At 38.4% G+C, this 24,619-nt stretch overlaps 3 protein-coding genes across 3 annotated transcripts in view; 1 reads left to right on the top strand and 2 right to left on the bottom strand.

Annotated features, from left to right (window-relative positions):
• The window catches only part of LOC114358359 (uncharacterized), a 182,936-nt gene that overhangs the window by 144,657 nt on the left and 13,660 nt on the right, over positions 1 to 24,619 (bottom strand). The gene's annotated exons all lie outside the window — the stretch shown is intronic.
• LOC114358360 (uncharacterized) lies at positions 8,325 to 10,741 on the bottom strand. Its single transcript, XM_028312306.1, has 2 exons — positions 10,000 to 10,741; positions 8,325 to 9,683 (listed from the first exon to the last, which is right to left on the bottom strand). The coding sequence occupies exons 1-2, from the start codon at positions 10,339 to 10,341 to the stop codon at positions 8,985 to 8,987; spliced, it is 1,041 nt and encodes a 346-aa protein (XP_028168107.1). The 5' UTR covers positions 10,342 to 10,741; the 3' UTR covers positions 8,325 to 8,984.
• On the top strand, positions 12,206 to 13,768 carry LOC114358361 (uncharacterized). The gene is made up of 2 exons (XM_028312307.1): positions 12,206 to 12,451; positions 12,967 to 13,768. The coding sequence occupies exons 1-2, from the start codon at positions 12,262 to 12,264 to the stop codon at positions 13,437 to 13,439; spliced, it is 663 nt and encodes a 220-aa protein (XP_028168108.1). The 5' UTR covers positions 12,206 to 12,261; the 3' UTR covers positions 13,440 to 13,768.

The following is a 24,619-nucleotide window of genomic DNA, read 5'->3' as shown; positions in this document are numbered from 1 at the left end:
TGCTTGGGATTATTAAAAGCGCCGCTTTAAATCAAGCTTATGTTTAGGTTGTATTCTATCGGATATTGATTTAAATATCTGAAATCTAAAACGCTGCATCTATTTTGCCTTTGTTCTGAATTTTGAAGCTGTCGGTCAGTATTGATTTAGGCTTATATGAATTTATTTAGAAGCTAACATGTTAAATTTAAAACTTCCCAATATATTATTTAGAAACTAACAGTCAGAGTGAATACAAAGTTTTCCAATCTATCAGTTATTTAGGCTTAGAAACCAATACTAAATTTGAATCTTCACATCTTAATTCAAATCCTGCAACAACCGATTTATCAAGACAAAGATGGCTTTACCTAACGATATTGAATACATCGTAGCCTTACTATCAAGATAGTACAAGATAAGCAAACACAAACACTTGCCAAAGTGAATTACTATCAGGAAGATAGTAGCTCATAGATCACGTCATCACCATTACCCCGGCTTCCCCACATTGCTGCCAGCCGGCCGCGCATCGGCAATTACCGTAAGAGCAGCGGCAAAGCGAATATTAAATGGAATTACCCGATGGAAGCGCATGTGCAAATGCTAGAACTTAAGCCCGTACGAATAATGAGAAAAGTTTATGTATGTTGTGTGGTTTAACCTTACGTGAACTATGAGTACGGTTGGTATTCTAGTAATTAAACAGGTAATGGAAATATAATTTGAACAAGAAGGCTTTGAAAGTTAAATAAATAAGTATGTAAATGGTTGTGAAAGCTAACAAGAAGTTAGCCAAACACACAATTTACAAACAGAAAAATAAGAGAAATTACAATTGTTAAAATTCGGATAAGAATATTATCTAGCATTATGCTGACAAAATGTACAATAATATTAATTCGAATAAGTCATTAATTTCACATTTAAATAAGTGTTAGCTGCAATATCCGTTCGAATAGTTATTAAAAAGTTTTACATTATGAAAAATATTTAAATAAGAAAAACGTTAACAAAAAAAATCCACAAGTATCAAGAGCGTTCAGCCGCAGTACAGGACACCCCGGTCACTGCGGTCGCTACCGGCCCCGTCTGGGCCCACGCCACGCCGCGGGCCGCGCCCACGCGACCGGTCTTGATCGTTGAAGCTTAAACGATGCACGATGTGCTAATGATAACGTGGTGTGGGTTTCGTTTTTGTAACGCCTAAATGGAAACTGGTGTTGCTTTAAACTTGTTTTTTAATATTAATTTCTGAGAATAGATCGTATTTATGTAAAATGCATTTAATTTTATTGTTACTTTTGGTCAGAAGGCAACAAATTAATCTTCCAAGAGAGACTTTACTTGCCCGAAGTGGGCGATGTCTTTTTTTTTAAATTAGAAGCATGAAAATAAGCATCAATTGTCTAACTCTGAAAAAAGACTATCGCCAATCACTACAGGCCACAAAAGTTATCATAATGTTGAAGATATAAAACAGGTACGACTCATCAATATATTAAAATTAACTAACATATTATTAACATTAAAATACGAGTTTACCCAAAATTCACCAAATAAATGTATTGATTGTACTAGTTAAAACTTAAGTTTAATTTCAGTCAAAAAAGGAAATAAAATAATGCAAGTATCAAGACCGTTCGCGCGCAGTATATCACACGGGCGGCCGCTACCGGGCCGTCCCGTGCCGGCGCCCGTCCCCCTCGCACGTGCCTCTCGCTCGCACACCTGCGGTGGGATAGTTAGGGCTGGCACGAGCGGATTGCTTTTATTTTTTAAGCCTTTGTTCGATGCATTCGGAAAAACGGATAGAGGCGTTGAGGTAATTTGATAGAAAGGTTAGGCGATAAATAACTCGATGAAGGTAACTACGTATCCTTTCTGAGACTAAATAGGTAGGTAACTTAACACACATCAGACTTTTTACTGCAAATTCGCAACTAAAACGACTTTTTAGTCGTCCACTATATTTATGATCTTTAATCCTATCCTATTCCTATGCAATTTGCGGGACAGGATTTTTTGGGCGAAGATTGTTAGATATCAGAAGGCGGATTCTAAAATCTTCACTTCTGATTAGAGTTATTTAAACTGACACTTTAACTCGTTCGTATAGATGAACCACGCTGAACTGTCCCACCAAACTCAATGACAGGGGGGCGCTACCATCGTTCAACTATATGGTTTCCAACATGGCTAAAATCTGAACCAGCGATCCGGTATTGACGGTGGCGCCCCACTGTCAATGTCATCGACAGGACAGTCCAGTATTTTGGAACTATATATTCCAGAATATAACTTAGAACTCTGATTCACACCATCCTAGGTTTTGCAAGAGTTTATATTCCAATTTTTTTAGTTGTTACGAAATTCTATGCATTATTCACTTAAGAGATCCATACTTTCGTCTTGAGTCGTTTCTTTCATTGAGTCTTACCTTTAGTTTAGCTTTTTGTCTTAAATCATAGTATTGTATCTTAGCCAAAAAAAAAAACAAAAAAGCAGAGAACCTATTTGTCTATGATTCCTATTGGTCGTTGTATTGTCTATGATTTAATGTCACTTTACTGAAACCAAAAATAGGAGTTTAATGCACGTGGCCAAGCTTAAAAGTGGTGGTCAGTTCAATTAGGCATGTTTAAAATGAACTCACGTTATTTTAACGTCCATTTGGTTAATTGAGTGGTTTACCTTTGTTCCCTCTATTTTATTACCCACTTAAAAACTAAATAGAGTAAGTACCTAACAGGTCACATCATAATTTAATCGCGATTTTGTCACTGATATGGCAATGCCGCATCATAACTGAAATAAGTCGTGTGCGATTTTAAACTTTTAAATTATTCCAATACTGTTAACAAAACGTCTCACGGTTAATTTTAAACTTAGCCAGAGACTTAGCGTTAACTATTATTATCTTGTAATCTCGTTTTAAACTTTCTTTAAACCTAATGTCGTCCATTGCTGGAGAAAGGCCTCTCATATTATGTAGATTTCCGCAACACAACAACCGCTATTTTGACCAAAAAATATGGATAACAATTGAATTCTGAAAAATTTTAGTAGGTAACATACTACTAATTATTCGTATCCAACGCACACAATAAATGTATAATTATCTCTACATAGAAAAGAGATGTGTTTCATACATCATCCCCTAGTATTTCTGTGGGAAAACAATGGACCCTCTGGAAAATACAGTAGTACCAAAGTGACTCTACATCTAAAATGGACTTGGATTAATCGAAATAGCACTGCATCCAATAAAAAGCAATATCTAAGCAAACCTCAAATTATAAATAACATCCAACATAGCCTCGCAAATTAAAGGCATCAGCCGTCAAAAGTTAAAATGGCGCGAACTAGAATGCCGGCTCATTTACATTTGCTATTATCGCGCGTCGTGTCATTATGCAAATGCGCCTGCGCTTCGGGCCGAGTATGGATACCGATATACCGATACCGGTACCGGTATCTATGTGGCAGTTTGCAATTTTAGCAAGGCGTTATTACGGGTCTGGTTCTTTAGATAAAGGTTCTACGAAAAGCTATAGCGAGGATTGAAAGAAACGTAGGGTACACAGTTTAGTAAGAATTATTCCAATTCCCAAAATAAGGCGACACCTTAGTTTGGGAACGGGACTATTCCCACCTCTCGTTCCCATCACTGCAACTCCTGTGTACCCAGGATCTACAGCTTGACCGCCATAAAAACCCAACCAATGAAGGTCAAGTTTGTCCCGGGGAAAGTTAAACTGTCATTCATTGGACCCGCAACGAAATTAATCAGAAGAACATAGGAGTTCGAAATTAAGGTTCGACTTCCCTCCATTGCAAAGCGGATGATCTTAGTTTGGGAAATGGAAAATTCTGTTCTGACTTCATTATCTTTGTTTCGACGATCATAAAGGAAGCAGGACGGCGCTGGATGCAGGCCGCTACCAACCGGTAATTAATGAAATCGTTGGGAGGTCTACTTATGTTTAGCAGTGGACGTCTTGGCTGAAATGATGATGATGATTATTATAATATTTGTTTCGACATCGGCTTGCCGATTTGACAGGATTCTTCATCGACCGCTGGGCTATTGCAATGAGCCCATTTTTAAGTCTTAACAAGTATAACTTAGCTGACTAGACATTTTTAAAAACTGCACTAGTAATCTCAATAAAGAGTGGCCGCCTCTTTTCAGCGCCAGCTGATTGTTGTCCCGAAGTGGTAGCAGAGAAAACTGTATTTGGGACGTATATACCCTGAAATGGACACAAGTAGAATTTGTAATCTTCATGCAGCTAGAGTTGCTTACCTCCTTTTATATTCGGGCCAGAAAATTGCTACGTAAAAAGGTAAGTGCAACTAACACCTTTATTTCTAAAAGCGCAAGAGCGTCAAGCAAGTAACACGTCTTTATGAAATTCTTACACCCGAGACTGTGAGGGGGATTCATTATCTCTATTACTTACGTTGTCAGCAGTAAGCAAGTGACGAATGTTGGCGCAAATGTTGGGACATTGGATGTAGGAATACCATCCGACCTGATAAATGCGGTGTTGACCGGGTTTTAAAGCTTAAACTTATAGGTGCAGTTGCGTTTATCACGCTATTTTATCGATTTTACGCGATAAACCCATACATTTGTCGTCTAAAATCATCGAGATTTTATCACGGCGCGCATCCTAGCCCGGCTGGTCAGATTTCCAAAATGTTCTTCTATCCTTGTAATAACGCCATTTAGTCCCAAACCTAAGGTTAGGCCATAAAAGTTAAGGCATTACATAGTACAGTTAAAGGCCTGTAGAGAAACTAGACCTCTTTCATGTTCTGTGAGCTAGAGATCCGTCTGTGATAACATTTTTACAGTGCGATTTTTTACAGTACTCGTCTTGGCAACATTTTACAAGAAAATTTTTGGCGGGAAGGATCTATTATTTTGTACGATACTGTACCAACTCTAAGGCTGAGTTGCACCACCTAATTATGACCGTAACTTTGACGATAATTGGTGTTTTTTGTATGGAGTTTGACAGATTTTTGACGTTTGTCAAAGTTAAAGTAAGATGGTGCAACCCAGCCTTAGGTAGTAGGTACTTTTGAATTTAAAATCCGTCTCTCACTGTAAACAAGAAACGTAGGCAGTCTACCTATTCTCCAATAACGCGATTTTAAACCTTAATTAATCTTCGGTCGCCAGTCGGCAGAACTCGATTGTCTTTGCCGCCTTTTTTTCCCGCGTTTTTTCTTCTGGAAACGTCGACGGCTTTATCTCTTCGGTGATTCGATTGAGGCGTTCGAAGATTTCGCGCTTAATGGCTAGATTTATCTTTTTTTTAGTTTAATGGCAGAAAAAAAGGTTTTATACTTCTTTCAGTCCTGTCAATGGTTAGTACGGTTACTACGGTTGCACTGTCCTATAATAAGTTTTTTTTTTATTCACAACGAGGAAGCTCTTGGCCTATATCTCACCTGATGATAAGTGATGATCAGGCCGAAGGTGGAAGCAAGCTTCACCCGGAATCCTCGACCACAGAGGAACTGGCTATCTTACCTCTTAACTGCCGGAACACAACAATGATGTTAACATTGTTGTTATGGCGACAGACTTAGGTAAGATGGTGGTAGCTAGCCAGGCGGACTTGGAACAAGCCCTACCACCAACAAAACCGAACAGAAAATTCTGCCCCCACTGGGAATCGAACCCGGGTCCTCTGCGTCTGAAGCAGGTGGTCTAACCACTAGACCACAGAGGTGGTTAACTGTCAGCATTACTCTTATTACTGACTTTTGTCTGAAAATAGCAGTTGTTACACCAACTCTACTAGTAATTAAGTAAATTAGCTCTAATTAAGTTTAATTTTAAACAATGATTGTCTGGGTCGAGGAATAGATTTCATATTGGCCACTTAACCCTTCTCAAGATATCAGAATTCAGAATAGAACTTCTTACTCAATACTTTGACTTTCCTGCCAAAAAACTTCATTGCCTACATAAACAATAAAAATAAATTGTATTGTTTTCTTATTTATTGTAGGTACAGTGCGAGGCTTGACTTTGTCACAAGTCCCACTAGAGCTAGACAAAGTGCACAATTAAATCGCAAACCAGTCGAAAAATGGTCGAAAGGCCTTTTTATTTTTGTATGGAGTTTTGACGGATTCGATTTTCGATTCGATCAAAAAGTGCAACTTGTCTAGGGGGCCTTTAAGGGATCAAACCTGGGGCTTACCGCGTTTAAAGCGACACTATCCACACAACGGCACTATTCCTTTGCATAACAAAACAGGTGACCCCGGTCGCACGATAAACCCGCCGGGATATTTAACATAAATAACAGGTCGTCCGGCCGTCCGCCGTCCGGTCCGGCTTAATTTACGGCCGGACGGCGCGTCCGGATCGGATCGGTTCGAAAAATGCAGGGAACCGTGATATTTTCGACTGAATGGTTTTTTTTTATCGTTGGATAAAGACGATAATTATCGATATATCTTTAGAATTGATGTAGTAAGTATTTTGAACGGGGAAATATCGATTTGTCAGAAAGTCGATTCATCACATTTTTGTAAATCTATACTAATATGCATAAATGCGAAAGTAACTCTGTCTGTCTCGCTTTCACGCTTAAACCTCTGAAGCGATTTTGATGTTTGGTATGGAGATAGTTTGAGTCCCGGGAAAGGACATAGGATAGTTTTTATCCCGGTTTTCGAAACAGGGACGCGCGCGATAAAGCTTTTCTGTGACAGACAAAATTCCACGCGGGCGAAGCCGCGGGTGGAAAGATAGTTCCATAATAATGTAGGATTTACATTGAAAGTAAATTCGTCATAAACATTTTATGGCAATACTCCAAAATAATTTGCTACAAATTAATACAAGGGTGATGACGATGACGAATTTTCAAAAATGCCATTTTCATGACAAATCCACTTTTTTATGGTATTTTGGCCAACATTTTTATTAATCTACAAATTAAAATAACATCATCATTACGTCATTTAGTCTCCACTGCAGGAGCACGACCCTCTCTTACTTACCAGAGGAGACTAAGAAGAAATTATTTGCAAAATCTTTAAAGAGGCTGACAATAGTGATTGACGCCCGTATTCACAAACAATGCTTGCTTAAGTAAAGCAGCAAATCGAACGCACAACGTTAAATAGAACTCTTTGATTGGTTCATGTGTCACTCTGTGCGGCCACGCGCACTGTGAGACCTCATAGTAATGTTTGTGAACACGGGCGTGAGTTTCTTGTGCTGCTTCTTCTCAGCACTGCACTGTCCCGAAACAGTGGTAGGGTTGGTTCTTTAGGAGCCTACTTGCATAAATAAACGATTTTATTTAATAAAACAAGTAAATTATAATTAGAGGACATTTATAAAATATTTATTTTCAATAAATCACATTCTGTTTACATCTCTATTGTGGCACATTGAACAACAGTTAAAATATAACTCCAAATAGTTATTTATCTAACTTAGATACAGATCTATTGAGGTATTCTCATTTCTTACACTAATTGCATGCATTAAAACGTTTAGAAATGACCAAGAATATTAATTTAATTATAATAACAAAACTACGAAGTATTATAATTTTAAGTTTTCATAATAAGTAACTGTGTATGGCAAAAACATCTTTAAGTACATAGAAATTGTAGAGTTAATGGAAAAAATTGACAAATCACGTTTTGTATTGCCAGTAGCGTAAGTCAATACTTGTAAAAAATATTAACTTAAAAAAATTAAATATTTCTGTTGGCCATTTCTAAAATAAGAATATACTTTTCTTTAAGACAGTAATCACATTTTTAACACAGACCTACGAATCTATCACACTTAAAATAAATTCGTATAATACCTACTTCGGTACTAAGGGCGCTACAGAGATGCGACAAGACTTGATACGACATAAAAACAAGCAATCGGCTTAAGGTTTATTCGTATACAAATATTGGACTTTTGTATTGAAAATTATTGTCTATAGCCAATTGATAAAATTGCTACACACTTCTGGTTAAACCTTTTTTTATTACGTCTTACATCTTCTACGGCGCCCTCTATTTTATTGAACAAAACTCACTTTGTCTTTTGTGCTATCTTCTTACGAATTAAATAAACACATTCAATTCAAATAATTAAGTACTTAGACAATTTTGTATAATAGTATAGTAAATGCTCTAACGTCTCTCTATAGAGCTAATACTCGTATTAGGGGTGACTCAAGAAAAAGCAAGTTAGAATTAATTAATAAGCCTAGGCGCAGGCTGTTAAACAGTATGGAGATGTATGAAAGTGTGCACATTACACCGATTTGCCGATTCTTCATACAAATTAGAATCGGGCCCAACTATCGGCCAACTAAAAGTCGACGGTCTGCGCTTAGGCTAAAGTTTTCAATTTATTTGCTCAACAGACCGCTTTTCTCAATACCTGCCAGGTCAGTTTAGTTTTATGCTGTATTTAAACCTTTTTATCAATTTTTGATTGCATAAAATATTCTTGAGTTTCCTATACAATTTGACGCCTTGAGCAAAATTAATAAAATATGTACGAAAATTTAAAAAAATAACACTAACACAGCCGAAACACCGAGATCTACACATCAATAATACTTGACTAGTTCCAAATTTAAGATTTCTCTACAAATTTTGTTTGTTTTTCTTTTTTTAGTATACTCTTCTGTAATCGGAGAAGTCAAAAGTTACTTCTTTTTTGTACTGGGTCATTTATGCTAAATTCCTACATTTTTTGCTGACTATAGACCAGACCAGCTGAGTCTTAAAATGCTTACTGTACTCGTAACTAGTAATCCACTCAAGGTGAACCACATATTTGGGGAACACGGCATAAGTCATTCAATAACATCAGATCATCTAGACATCTATCACAATATCTAAATCACGAATATAATGACACGTATCTAAATTGTATACTTTATGAGCAAACATAAATTCTTAAAATCTCACCAGGTGAGTATGAGGTAATTCAGGTCCTACCTTGGCACCTAATCTTCTCCCTCAGAGCACATGTACTCAGTTTTCATGTCCCTGTTAAGGTCTTCGGGAGAATCGTTTCTGAGTCCTATCCCGCGGGACACGAAGTTGCTTTGCGACGCCATGCTGGCAAGGATCCCGTTCGACAAGGCCTGGACCGATAGAGCCTCCTGCGACGGTCCCGCATAGCTGTACTGTTGATACACAGCTTGTATCCTTGCAGCGTTTACTAGCGTCTGAATCTTCAGCTGCGTATCCAATGCCAAACTAAGAGGCAGTTTCCTCAACTGACTTGCTATCAGCTTCCCGAACATCTCAAACTCATTTTCGTTACCATTCTCTGAGTGCTGACTCAGATCTTGCGGCACGTCGTGGTCTCCGTTACGGTCGTCATAGCTCTTCTTTTGTTTGGCTGGAATAGGGTAGATCGTCGCGAGTGACGTGGTTAGAGGAGTTGCAATCCCCACGGGGGGATTCAGGAAAGGCGCTGCGGTTGACGTGGGTAACATCCCAAAGGGACTAGATGACTGACTCAACCCGAAGGGCGTGCTGGGACGAGGGGATGGCGTGTTTAAAACGTAGGGAGTGGAAGAACGCGTGGAACTCCTGCGCTTTCGAGGACTTTTCTTCTCTGGGGATTTGCGCTCGCTCAAGTCTTGAACCGCATCGCTGTCGTCGCTTGCCGGGATCTCCAGCAAACTCGTGTCCACCTATGCAAAATATTATACGATACATACAAACGATTTCTCATTTCTTTAAACTTAGGCGTAATGAATGAATGCATGCCAATCATCATCTGATTTCAGTTAAAGATAAAAGATAAAGATGTGTCTGTTTTATTTGATCCTAATGTTGGATGATTAAAGATTCTTTTGTAAGTTAGTAACTGAATGGTCTGAATTCTAGCGGAAAACCGCGCGCAAACATGGAATCCGAATGGCGGGAATCTAAGTTGTTCTTTTGTTTAGACACGACACACTCAGTGCGCATGTGTGATGCCGCGATGTAAACAAAAAATAGTCTTACGGAGCTCGGAGTGACGATCGCCCGCAGAAACCTGTCTGCATGCTCGAACCACGTGACGCTCGGCCGGTACGCATGCGCGCCGGCCTTCCGAGCCGCACGTATCTTCTTCAGCTCCACACTGTACGACGAACGTATATTCTTTATCTTATTTTTCAACTCCTTAACAGTTACGTCGATTAGGTTCAGCGCGTTTATGATTTCCACGTATCCTTGTTCTCGGATTTTCTTATTTTTGTAATTCTCCGAAACGGGATTCCATAGATACTCTCGTTTTTCGTATTCAATGATCATTTGGATGGTGAGGTCCTCGCTCCATTTCGGGTTGGCTAGGATAGCTACCATTTTGGTTCAAAACATGTTTTTTTGTGTTTAATTCGCGTGTTATTGCGGGATGGTACTAGGAGCGCAGAAGTGTGCGGGCGGTTCGCATGCGCGCAGCATACTAAAAGCACGTCGATGGGCCAGGGCCGGCGGGGCGGGGCGGGCGGCTATTTCGGGAGTAGCCGGCTACGCAGCCGCGTGCTGTCGAGCGTGCTGTTTCCTCGCGGAGGCTGGGCCCGAGTGAAACGGAAGATTTGTGGCCGACGCCGCCGTGCGCGTACACGGTACGACACCGTTTTTGCAATGTTGCGAAAGTTTCAGATGCATTTTCGCAAGCATTTTGTGATGGAGCACGGTCACGTGTGTCTAATCACGCGCGGTTAGCTGGCGCTTGCTAAAATGCAGAGACTGCAAAATGTAACGTAAAGTAGATTCGTGACGTTCACTATAATGGAGGAACTAGGTTTAGCAAGTAAGAATTTTACTAATCCTCAATTCAATCAAATGCGAATTGTATAAAAAACTCATTTTGGTCATTTTTGTATATGTTACATAGGTCCTTAGTTTTCTAATCCCCAATTAGGCAGCAAAAATCCTGATCTCTGTGGCACACTAACTTGCAGTAACAAAGCAATTTTGCAATGTATCAAAAATATTATCGAAGGCCTATGTCGAAGGTCAGAAGCTGAGCAAAGTTCGAAAATCAAAACAAAACCGTAGAGAAAAAAGTACCTAACCTATACATTACATAACATAGCACCTGGCACATTAATTTAATTCACCATTAAAAAAATAAAAACATGTAGCTTAAATATTCGAAATCCGAACACAGCGTTCTAAATTCAATTTCAAAATAAAAGCGCGGGCCGCGTATTATGTACGACCACCCGGCCGTGATCCTTGGCGGAGGGCGCGTGTCCCGCGCCGCCGCGGACGCCCGAAAATACCGGCCGCGGACACTCGGGACAAAAACACGCAAGGTGATGAAAACGGATCGATGTTTTTGTTGATGCATTATAAATTAGGCAGTTTGAATTCGATGCCTTTGCGTGTTTTTTTTTGTTGAGGTTTAGTTTGTGGTGTTAAAAAATAAGACGAGATGTTGTTATTTTGTTCCTTGACTGTTACGATTGCAATGTTGAGATTGCAAAAAAATGCAAAAGAGAATTTGGTACCTTTTTTTTTTCAAGGTCTACTATCTAGTATCACAAAAGAAAACAATGATGAATACCTATAAGAAAATCTCAATTTCCGCAAAAATTTAATGAAAAAAAAAACTCTAATAAGCACATTAAGCAAGCTTCGCTGTTTTGCGTCCAAAGATTTTATTGCGAAACAATAGAATGGCATTATTGTCAATGCCTACTGCAATCAAAATAATGTGTTATTTTATTAATTGCAAACTAGGTAATTAATAAGCAATAAATTGTTATCTTTACTTGTAATTTTGATAACACATCTGGCGACTAAACTCTGCTGACACCTCGCTGACTGACGACACGCGGAGTGGACGATTGCAGATTGCGAAAGTCTGTATTATGTGCATTTTCATGCCTAAACTAATGAATAATGATCCAATTTTTATTATTATTGGCCTAGATTTGATATAATAAGTAGATAATTCTTTTTAATACGAACAAAATGAAAGGATGCAATATGGAATAACACTCAAATGGTGTTATCACCAATTTTTAAAAATCATTGTGTTGTTACTTGTTGCAAATGTGGCATCCGTAAAAGATGCGAATGCGGATGCAAATATTCCGTCAACCGTGGATGCGGATGCAAAATACGATGCGGCGACGCGGCGACGCACGTTGCCAAACCGCCACGCGTTGGCTACGCCGCCATTACAACCACTCAGCTCTCGCACGTAGCCAAGTCGCCAGTCGCCGTCACTAGTGAGCGGGCGTACGCTGGTCGCCGCCAGACACATTCAACATGGCGCCCGGGTTTTCCTCGCTGAGCACCGCGAAATTAATAGAAGAAGTACACAAAAGGCCACCGCTTTGGGACACAAGCTTACATGAGAACTCCTACCCATATTACAGGAAGAAAATGTGGAGGGAAATCGTCGATGTATTCGCTGAACAAGGCGGGGAAACTGGCGCATGCACTAAAAGAGAACTTGGTGAGCTATTTTTCAGTATACTTTTCATCAGTCAAACAAAATAAATGTAAGTTTCTAAATTCTGATTTCACAGAAAAAAATTTTGTTAAGATAGCAGTAATTTTATGGATTACCTACTTTTACTTCCGTAAATAATTTACTTTTTTTTAGTATTATTGTTTGCAGTATTTTTTTTTTTATTATAAATTCAATACATGCTCTATCTATACTATCTATCTAAGGGTCCAAGGTCAGTTAACTGTCCCCGAAACAAATTATTTTGACCTTCATTAGGTAGGATTTTTTTATTGGCGGTTGGCAACTCACTCATTGTGTAGCCAAGCCATAATTATCCTGGTAGAATTGCAGCATTTAGAACGGGAGGTGGGAATAGTCCCGTGTTCATTAATCAACATTATTTAATTGAAATTCGATTTGCTACTTTGAGCACTTATGAGCCTTGCGGGAAGCCAATAGCTTTTCCAATCATGCGCAGTCATTTGATTCTATCTTGAACGTCTTGTTTTTATTTACAGAGACTTTATTAATACAAAGGTGGAAATGTATTCGCGGTTGCTTCACAAGAGAGCTGGCGAGGCAAGAGAAACTCCAGAACGGCAAGAGTTGTGGCCCCCGAAAGAAAGAGTACGTGTACTTCAAAAAGCTACAGTTCCTCAGAAATAACGTAAAACTGAGAAATACTAAAGAAAGCTGTTCTAGTACAACCTCCTCAATATCTGAAGAAGAAGTGGAAGAGATAAAAGCAGATAACAATAGTGTGAAAGTAGAAAAAGTTGAGCTAGAGATCGAGCAAGAAACGGAACAGCTTCAGAACTTTGACACATCTGTAGACGCGTCATTAGCTGTCAAGGATCCGTTAGAGCAGGACGAAGATAGGATGTTCTTGCTGTCCTTGTTGTCGGCTATGAAGAGGGTGCCTGAAGAACAAAAGCTGGCGACTAGAATTAAAATTATGTCGGCAATTAACGATGCAATACCGAACACCTAGCTAGAGATTGTGTATTCCATGTTTTGACAGATAGGGCAAAAAGTACATAGATTAATTGACGACAGAGTTAAGTAAGGCTCAAAAGAAGTGTCTCTAGATTCTGTTTTGCTATTGGATTTCGAGATTTTTTCCATTTTATGTAACCTAATGTGTTTGTTTACATAAAATGAAAAAATCTTTAAAAAATTAATTTTATGTAACAAAATGGGGAAATGTTAGTCAATAGGTATGACATGACTGTAAAATTTAGTATTTAGATCCTAGACCTACTTGATTTCTAAGCTGAAAATGTAAATAGGTTAAGCCCAAATTATGTGATTATATTTTTAAGCAAACAGATTAGTTTTATTCACCATGTGATACCTAACTCTCTTTTAACTTAGTTTTCTGAACAGTGATTTGAACATTGAATGGACTATTCGTCCGGTATTTTTAAACTGTAATCTATGTCTCTATGAGTTTGTACAAGTTTTAAGGATGGTATCACAAACCCACACGCATTGCAATAAAACTTAAATGGCAAGAGGTAATGCAGTAGGCAAATAACCTTTTTTGTGTGATACCGGTCGTTAGCGTGTCAGTCTCGCATCATATCTCATGCGGTATCATCTTTGCAAACGATGTCTGTCACCGCACAGAACCAGCTGTTATCGCCGTCTCGTCATTTGCATACGCGTCGAGCGAGATAAACATAACGAATTTGGCGCTCGTTTTTGTAATAGTTTTATGTTCCTATTTCATATCAACCTTTTTAATTTGAAAATGGCGCGCTGATGGCAATGCAAAAGCTGTGTAATACCAAAAAAAAATATATGTCTTTATTTTTTATTTTGAATTCAAATTTCGTTGAAATCTTTTTTTTAATCAGATTGGTTTGGTTTTTTAATATGTTTTTTTATGACTTGGCATAGAAGTAATTTTATACTACTTTGGATTGTTTTAACGCACCTTTTTCTTTTAATAAATCATTTATTACGCCGTTAACTCGCCAGCGCTGGCGTTAATCAGGGAGTTAATTAACTCTGTCAACTGCCTTTCGAAATGAATATGGCTACAGTAATTTCATGTGATAATTTTATATGAAAACATTTTGACATTTATAATTCATATTTTAATAAGGTTCTACTATTTACCATAGACCATAACCACAGACAACTTAAATTGAAAAAGCGCGGTCATATTTTCAGAAAAATACTTTTTTTAATGGCTTCTTGCGGTTTGCACATTTAGCCAGTGTCTAGTAATATTATGGACCGACGATATCATAAAGGTAGCAGTGTTTTTAATTAATGATAATTATCTCCATTTTCCCTTTATTTTCAGGAAAAATATGGCACTTTACATCACTGAGAATATTTTAGAAAATAAAATTTTTAGATATAGTTCCAAAATACTGAACTGTCCTATCCATGACATTGACAGCGTGGCGCCACCGTCAATACCGGATCGCTGGTTCTGATTTTTGCCATGTTGGAAACCATATAGTTGAACGATGGTAGCGCCCCCCTGTCATTGAGTTTGATGGGACAGTTCAGCGTGGGTCATCTATACGCTGCTGCTGATGCTTATGTTAGGAAGCGACTCCTAATTTACAATATTATTGTTTTTTAAGTCAAGTTGTTTTTTCCCCCACACGATAGTACAACAACGAGAGACAGAATTTAAATTTCACGTAGGCCGTCTACCCTCACGGTTTAACTTCGCCACGATAACGCCAACAGATTGCGTCGGGAGGAACGCGTGTAATGAGGGAGCGTGGGAGGACGAGCCCTCGCTGCGGACCGAGACTGATTGATCGTTTTTCAATTAAACAACACATTTACAGAATTACACTTAATACGGACAAGAGTACTCGTAAGCAACATCATCATCATTTCAGTCATAGGGGGCGTCCATAAATTACGTGAGACTTTTAGGGGGGAGGGGGTCAACGAAAACCTCACTAAATCTCACGTGGGGGAGAGGGGGGGTCTCGGAAAATATCACGTAATTTTTCCCTCAAGAGATAGAGTAAAATTGCCAGAAAACTGGGTTATTGAAGTAAAAAAAAATGTTTTTTTTTATGATGATAATGACAATTTATTCTAAACCGTCTAATCAAATTAAACTAAAAATGCCTCCATCTGCATTTGTGAACACTAAAGATGCAGAATAAATGTCGAAATTAAGAAAATTCGAAATTAAAAAAAACGTCATCGGCATCGCTATTGCGTAAAAAATTGGCCAAGTGCGTGTCATGCCACGCGCAGTGTAGGGTTCCGTAGTTGTCTGTCGTTACCACAATATATTTCAGAAGCAAGCAATTACTTCATCTAAAGTCACTTTTCATATTTTCTTCTAAGGAATTTTTACTGGTAAAGAAATTGTATAAATACATGAGTCAAATGACTATTACTCTTAAACTAAGTAATGTATCTTAACCGTTATAGTTTTCCTTGAAAAAAATCATCCCCACTTTACATGCAGGGGAGCTACCCTAGATTTTTTTTTTTTCAAAATTTTATTTTACCGTTTTGTCGGCATGATTAATATACATAGGTACATACCTTCACAAAATTACAGCTCCCCAGTGCCAATAGTTTCCAAGCGAAACCTCGGACAGACAGACAGACATATCGAAACTATAAGGGTTCCTTGTCAGGACTACGGAACCCTAAAAAATGACATTACATACGTATGAAAACATTATTGTATTCGTAGTTAAAGTAACCAATAGTCAAATTTGACAGATGTCAAATGACAAGTGGTTGCTTGTCTTACTAAACGACGGGAAGCTACGGAACCCTGCACTGCGCGTGGCACGACACTGGGTTACTGATTTTTTTCATATAAATCTAATAGACTCGAAGCATAGACATTGAAAATAGGCATTTTATTAAATATCACGTGAGATTAGGGGGGTGGAGGAGGGGGTCAGGCAAAATCTCACCAAATCTCACCAAGGGGGGCGGGGGGGTTGAAAAATGGCCAAAATTGTCTCACGTAATTTATGGACGCCCCAATATAGGACGTCCACTGCTGAACATAGGCCTCCCCCAATGACTTCCACATCGCACGGTTGGCCAACAGTTTGTTTTAAATATTGCTTGCTGTTTGACTCACCACAGACCACTTTAACCGTGTATTGCTAAAACTCTAGTGCTATGATTGTGGTAAATTCATTAATTTAACCATTTTAAAAACATTGAGTATAGTGAGGCGAATTCTATGCAGACCAGAGCCAGGGGCGAGTTCCCACTTCTGTATGATATTCCTAAACATTCGTGTGAGTATTTGGCAGGTATGATGGATGATATTCCTAAACATCTGTATCGTGCGTGTATTTGGCAGTCGTGGAATATCATACAGAAAATAAATTGCATTAGTAATACTGTGTAGCATTTCGTATTATTCATTACTATGTGAAAAACAGCGTGGCTGGCATTATCGTATTTATGACTGCAAAAAAACATAATAAATCAAGCAAGTATCAAGACCGCTCACGTAGCATATAAATTGTGGCACGACGGGCGCGAACCGAGGCGCGGCCCGCGCGGCCCGTGCGGCCACGGTACAGCGACACAACCTCTCCCTAGCTACTATACGAAACTGTCTAGCACTAAAATAAATACAGTTTACTGTATGAAAATGAATGGACTTTTTCATTATACCAAATTAATCTAAATAAAAATTAATTGCTGTTTGTTAGTCTCGCTAAAACTCCAGAATGGCTGGACCGGTTTGGCTGATTTTGGGTAGTAGTCCAGGTTTTAACAGTGAGAAAACATGAAAAAATTACGATTTGATTTCCACGCTACGAAGTCGCGGGCACAGCTAGTTAGTAATAAATTACTGGTTCAAATGCCTGAAGTAATTTTAAAACATAACCCTCCTTCTGGCGCAATCGGGTAAAAACAAAAATACGAATCAGATCAGCTGCGAGTAGTTAGGACTGAAAATGTTTGCGTAATAGAGCACTGAATGAAAATGTAGAATGTACCTAATGGTTTATGAAGAAGGCGTTTCTTAGGAGGGATTTCTATTAAAACAGTGTTAATAACAAACCTAAACTTGTTTTTTACGAGTTCAAGAGTTTCCTGAAAAATCTTAACATGTCTACCTAAAAAGTGTGTCTTGTTTGAGTGGCCAAAGTGCGTTGACTCATCTTGAAAAATTCCCGTGAAAAAGCTTCGCTAACGAGCGGGGTACCAGGGTCGCATGACATTACAGGCACGCGCCATTAGCCGGCGGGCCCTATTTCCGGTAGGAAGGGCGCAGGAAGCCGCGCGTCCGCTCCCGCTGTCGCAGAACTCCTGCTGAGTTATGCCCGCCTGGTAGTTTTGGTTACGTCACGCCATTGTTAAACTCCTAGTAAGTTTTTTGATAAGGAAATTAATGTAATTACTTCACTTAATAGGCGTAGGTTTACCTGAAACAAAAGAAATGCACAAAGTTAAGTTATTGTTAAGATTTCCTAATAATTTAATCTGATGTCTCAAATATAAAATAGAGTAGGTTTTTTAACAGTTAAGTGTCCCATAAGTTTAACATTATTTTATTTAGAATCTCTTAGAATTTCCGAACTCTCTTGGGATCTCAGGTTTGTCAACCATTGAAACCAAAGTTTTTCACCTACACGTATGTATTTATGTCCGCTTAATTTATAAGGATAAGACTATAAACATTAAGCAAAACTGATAAACTTATTTTTGACTTCAGAAATAGGTACAGTCGTCAGCACATCGCTATAACATTTATGTTGTAACTTGTAAAATAGCACTTAATAAAGACTGCATAAGATACACAAGAACAGACGCGGCCGACACATTCTGAGACCATTAGGCATGCACTAAGCCGCCATTATGCATTCTAGGCTGCATTAACAACGCAATATGGCGAATGAAGGTGAAATATTTACTGCCGGCCTGTGAAGTCACGTCTCTTGGGATAATAGAGACACTACGGCTTTTATCAGCAGAACTAATCGTAGTTTAGATATCCTACTAACTATGAACATGATCGTTATGTCGACGACGTTATGAAAATGGAGGTATTTTGAGAACAATATTTTCCAGTATACCAAGTTATTACTCTTAAAATGTGTATAAAATAGCCCAAACTCGGGTTAATGATATTTTAATTTTAAAAAAGTATGCGTACTGGCCTCTACATTGTTGCATCTAATGACTAGCTGCAAACATGCCGCTAAAAAAGAACCTTATTTTAAATTTGGAACGGCACGTTCGAACGCATTAATCAAAATTAAAAGTGGATTAGGGCGGGGACACAAGTCGACACACCGCTGCGGGATTTGCTCGCTGTCCGGGGTGGCCTAATTTCTGTCCGGGTGTCCGGATGCGTCCGATGTGAATTTGAACAAAGGCGCGCTAAACGACTGCCGTGCGAAATGTTTTGTTTTGTTTTTCCAATGCTATATTATAGTGTAAACAACATAAAAATTACGAAATGTACATTTGATACAAGGAAATGTCTTCTAATTTTAATTAAAAAAAAATAGAACAATACTACATAATACTCGCACACAGCTTTCCACAACATCGGGGAAAACTGAAAAAACTGGAAAACTGTGTAGCTTGCAAAGGAAAAGAATCTTCACAGGCAGTGGGTGGTCTTTGATTAAAAGGAAGTTGCCAAGCCTTTCTTCACATCAACTGTGGAACAGGATTACAATATGCGATGTTTAAGTGACATCAACCATGGAGGGTAGAAATACGCGCATAGAAGAAATCGATCTAAAAGGCAAATCTCAATATCCCAGTCATTCTTATTAGAATTAATGACAGAGGAATAATCCCACCAAATATGTATTCAATAAAGGCTTTATTTGTGACCGGAAAACACGTCGGAACGCCAAGCAGTCTTAACTAAGTTCTAAACCACGTAGTCACCTAAAAGTAACAGCTAAGACTAACCGATACTGGAGCGCTAAATCCACACGAAATTACCTAGTATTACGTACTAAAACACACTAACAAAATACGTGACTGCGGAGCGGGCGCCGCATATGCCCGGGCGCGGGCGGGCCGGCGAATTGATAACTTGATAACGCCCCGGGAGGCGATCCCACAATCCCGTATATCAAGGGCTGCCAACGGCCGCAAAGTAAATAATTCATGTGTTAAGGAAAAAGAAGGGAATGGACTCTCTGAATTTATTTTTAAGAGACAATGCGGTTTTATACGTAAGCTACTCGTATTATCGATGCGTTGTATTCGTTTAACTGAATGAACTTTTAATTTGTACAAAATAAACGCTTGAACGTTCGTGTCACCAAATACGACAAAATGTTTTTTCTATACATTTCATTCGTATCTCCTACCTTTTTCTAGCTTCTGCTTCAGTCATTCTGAGTGTTATATCTTTAAACATGCAAAATTGTAAACGTTGAGTGGCGCTATAGTTACGGTAATACGTTTACCTAGCTTCAGTTATTCTGAGTGTTATTTCCTTAAACATGCAAAGTTGTAAACGTTGAGTGGCGCTATAATTACGTTTAACAAATTAATGGAAATAACAATGTTTAGTAGTTCAGCTTTTTATCTAAACTCATCTGTACATAGGCGTTAACCGCCCTTACACTCGACAACGAGACCTACAACATTTGCCGAGGATTTGGCGAAACGTGTCATCTCCTTCCCTAATCTCATCGGATCCCCACCCTATGCTGTCAACCCTGCAACCCACATCCCGGGATCCCGTGACCCGACAATCCCGCCCAGGGCTTGCTCAGAAGAATCGCGGATGATCGTAGGTGCTTTTTAGTGTCGTCTCAGGGCTGTTTATTATTTTATGCAAATCCTAATGCGGTGGGATGGAATGGAACGATAACATTTTCACGCTGCCATGTTTTCTCAAAGTCAGAGGCGGTTCGCGTAGTTTTTTTAATTGGACTGTGTTTGGAGAAGGTTTTACAGATAAATTAAGGTAGGTATGAGGGAATGCTTTTGGCTTTGAATGTAAATGGTCTTTTCCTTTTTTGTGAACGACAAGGTATCAAAATTAACGCTACAATAGTTACAATACTTTAGCAAGACTTATTATTAAAATCAACAGAGTACAAATGTAGAGCGTTATTACACCAAAGCAAAAATACATATTGAAACTCTCCTTATGGCGCAGTAGGATAAAAAGCTAACTTACACGTATATCATGCTGGGGCTTGAAAGCACAGTCAAAGCTTGTATTAATGTGTAAATAAAAACGGAGTTCTAGTTGCGACTGTTGCGAGTTGCTCTTTTACTTAGATAAAGATATGTCTCGTTTTTTTTGCAGTGGTATTAGTCTGCTAAGTTATGAATCAGGTAATTTAAAAAATACTATCCCTGTTGGACGATTTATAGACTACAACCGACAATAAAGTCTTACTTATTAGTTTGACTCGATGATTATTCTTATGACTTATCAATTTTGTTAGTGCGGTCTCCAACAATGGCCATTACAAGATCAGGTGTGCGCGTCTCATTAAGGCGACATCCCTTAGTTACGGGCCCAATAAAGAAAGGGGACGAATTGAAAATGGAATTAGAGGAGACCCAAGCCTGTTGTAACTCGATAGAGGCCCAAGAAAAAGCGGATCGAAGACGTAGAGTCGGTGGAACTGACAGGTGATTTGAATATTGTTTTGCATTTTATTCGACTGAAAAACACCGATATAATAATTCGGCATTTTGCAATAAGCGTGTTTACAACATAAAAATATAAACATAATGCTAGCGTGTACTGTAAACTTTGAAAATTCTCGCCTCTATTTCATTATTGTTGGGATATGTCCTGCCAATAATATTGAAATCAGACTGTTATTATGTCAATTACTTTCTGAAAGCTGACACGGAGTTTAAATTGAACAAGCGATAAATATTTGTTTGTAATATGAAATTTTCTATCGTATGGTTATTGACAATAAATTCTAGTGCGTTTCGTCAAAGTAACAATAACAAGTAAGTGTCAAACCCGACTCTGAAACCATAATAATGTCCTGCATCATCTCTTACATCCGAGTGATAACCTTATAAAAACAGTCCCGGGACCCGGACATTCCCGGACAGTGTTATGAAAATTGCAAAAGAAAAATGTATTAGATCCGTGTCGGTGCGTAGTGGTGCGTAGGGTCCGCTTTCCCAAGTCGGCGACACTCGATCCCGGATACTAATTGGGCGGGACCGTCCGCGGACGCGGGGCGCGTTCCTAGACGTAACTTTTGAATTTCGAACGGAATGCGAATGGAGACTTTATTATTTCTAACCAGCCAGACTTTTTTTTGTTGTGTTTATGCTTAAAACGGCAATCGTAGTTGCATTCAGTACAGAATGAATTGTTATTAATGATAGGTAGATTAACTGATTGCGATACGATTGGAAAAGTTAGATGTAATCTTTAAAAAAGCTTGTAAAAAGAAAAAAAATACAGTTACGTTAATAAATTATAATAGATAAATTGTTGAAAATAAGGGTAATAATGTTTTGGTTTTCTTAATCTGACCCATTTTGTTTCCGACTTTGTGCAGACAATCTATAAATTTTGAAAGCTTCCGGTCATTTGTTTTATAATTAAAAGACTTATTTCAATACGTAATCAGTGCTCGTCTTCTGAACACACCCGAAATTAATTTATTTCGTTTACTTTGGCCCTCTTTGCCGCGTTTCTATCTCGAAATGTTCGACAGGAGACGGACCGACGAAAATTATCTGAACCTCTTGTTTCGGAAGCGGACATAATAATAATAAATATAAAAACAAATGCGCTTATTTGACTTTGTTCGTTTGAAAGGAAAACCGACGAAATGAATTTCTTAAAATTCGTAGTCAAAACTCTACATTTGTCCTACAGACAAACAAAAGGTTCAAAGGAATGCAAGTTACCAGTTTTGAAACTTTTGCTGTTGCCTGAAAAACATTTTATGACTCCTAGTCCTAATAATTAAGTTGATATTTTTCATGTTCTTTTGTGATACTTATTAACTTAGATTAATAAAACCTAGATAGATAGTCAGTGCACGAAAGGTGAGGCAGCTTTTAGTAAGCCAGAATGGCTTACCCGTAAACGTCACATGAACTGTCAAAGTGAAAAATTGGTAAACACGTCCGACGAATTTTAATTAAATAAGACGGTTTGGGCTGTGAAAGGGTGTCTTAATACATCAGAAAAAGGAAAGAAAGTGACCAGTGTTACATTTCATAAGTAAGTACTACAATTCGACGCGTATTTTACTTGAATTTGGCTTTCAAAAATTAAATACGGGAATGATACCAGTAACAAGAAAATTTATTTCCCAATTGTTCGCCCTACAAATACACTTCCTTTTTTATGAAATCGAGACTTTTAAGTCGATTTATCTTATTGTAATTAAGTAGGTTATTTGAATTCAATAAATAAGTAAGTACATGGTGCGTTTTGTTAGTTATAAAATAATTAAAAACGTATTAAAAATTTCCCTACTTTCGGGAAAATCGCCTTCACTGTCTACACTCCCCAACAAAATTGACACTAATGACATAAGATTTTTGCCTCACTCTTGACGAAGCGTTTGTATGAAGACTATCCATCTAGGTTTTATTAATCTAAGCTTATTAATTAATAAATACCTACCCATTACGGTACAGTTAATACTGTAAACGAAATAAATTTTAATGAATTTTCAAGCTACAATTTTGTGTGGGTGCAAAAATATCAGATACAGCTGCGTTGACGAGCACACCGGCACAAAATAAAGCCTGAACAAAACCTCGTTACATCCCGTCTGCCAATTCAAATTTCGAATTGGCATTCGAACGGTGAATAAATTCAAAATTAGAACGGGCCGAACGCCACTGCCGCGGCACGTTCGCCATTTTACGTCGCATTTTTACGACGCGCCCGATAACGTTTACGAGCCGCGCTGAGTGGCGACGCCGCGGCTCGCAGCGACTGATTGCATGCGGCGAGCACGTGCCTAGTGATGGCGTGTCGATTAAAATGAACGTGTATTTTTATCGATAAAAATAGAGACGCGTTGCGCGTTGTGGTTGTAAAAAGACTTGATTTTCTAGTGCCATTTTATCTTCTTGTTGCGACGATAGAGCTATAGATTTTCGTTAGATAGTTAGCTCACATTGGGAAATAGATGTCACTCGTAGGTAACAAGGCGTATCGCATGTCGCAGACAACTGATTGTAGCACCTGTTTGTACCTCACGTGGGTGTAGATGTGTCGACGTAGGGATAGAATATCGATAAACTCAACACAAGCGTTTTCGAGACTTAATAATTTGCTGTATAATTTTAGCTAAATACTTTTTTTTAAATATGACGACTCAGCTAAAGCATTGGTAGTTACATACAACTAATGCCCCTTTAATACAGGAAAAATAACTGTACATTGAATTGATCTTACATACAGGTAGGTACATTTATATTAAAAAATTAAGTGAGTCGAATGGGACTTACATTTACTATTTTGATCTTCATTCGGATAACTACATTTTTTATAGAAACAGTTTAATTAAATATATTCCATCGACACATCCGTTCGTTTCTGAAAAGCCCCACCACTAGTGTCGCGTATCCGTGACGCATCACGGCCGCCGACACAGCGCCGTATATTACGCGGGCCGTCGCCGCGCCGCTCTCGAAATAACCCGCCAACAGGGTTGCTACGGGCCGATTACTCTATGCTTTATGGATTTCCCTTTTATCAATAATGTGCACGCTATATTGTTGTAGCTTGTTATCGCCGCAATGCACTTTTTTTCTACACTAATATTATAAAGAGGAAAACTTTGTTTGTTTGGTTGTAATGAATATAGGCTCAAAAACTACTGGACCGTTTTCAAAAATTCTTTCACCATTCCAAAGCTACATTATCCACGAGTAACATAGGCTACATTTTATTTTAGAAAAAAATAGGGTTCCGTAAGATATGTAGATAATGTAGTCCACGCGCGCGAAGAATAAAATAGAGCTGGAAAAAAGGTTTGAGCTATTGCCATTTTAGGTTTTATAATTATGCTATACAGGGTGTTGGCGACAGACCTTTTTTATATGCGTTTTTTGTATTTTTTTCTTTTGGAATGTTTTTTATATTTTGACGCTTTGTTTTTTTACTTTTTTACTTCAGTTGTTCATTAAACACCATTAGACAAAGACGTGTTTCAATATAGTAAAAAGTGAACATCCCAAATCAATTAAATATATATAGGTATAGTA

The sequence above is a fragment of the Ostrinia furnacalis genome, unplaced genomic scaffold, assembly GCF_004193835.3.
Source record: "Ostrinia furnacalis isolate ACB-3 unplaced genomic scaffold, ASM419383v2 OfSCF3887, whole genome shotgun sequence".
Classification (NCBI taxonomy): domain Eukaryota; kingdom Metazoa; phylum Arthropoda; class Insecta; order Lepidoptera; family Crambidae; genus Ostrinia; species Ostrinia furnacalis.
This window is presented reverse-complemented; position numbering and strand designations above follow the sequence as displayed.

What these genes read in the sequence shown, in the direction of transcription:
- LOC114358360 (XM_028312306.1), bottom strand. Translation starts at nt 10,341, where the DNA reads ATGGTAGCTATCCTAGCCAACCCGAAATGGAGCGAGGACCTCACCATC. An exon ending in CGATCGTCACTCCGAGCTCC is followed by an intron (nt 9,684 to 9,999) that starts GTAAGACTATTT and finishes TATTTTGCATAG; the next exon opens with GTGGACACGAGTTTGCTGGA.
- LOC114358361 (XM_028312307.1), top strand. Translation starts at nt 12,262, where the DNA reads ATGGCGCCCGGGTTTTCCTCGCTGAGCACCGCGAAATTAATAGAAGAA. An exon ending in ATGCACTAAAAGAGAACTTG is followed by an intron (nt 12,452 to 12,966) that starts GTGAGCTATTTT and finishes TTTTATTTACAG; the next exon opens with AGACTTTATTAATACAAAGG.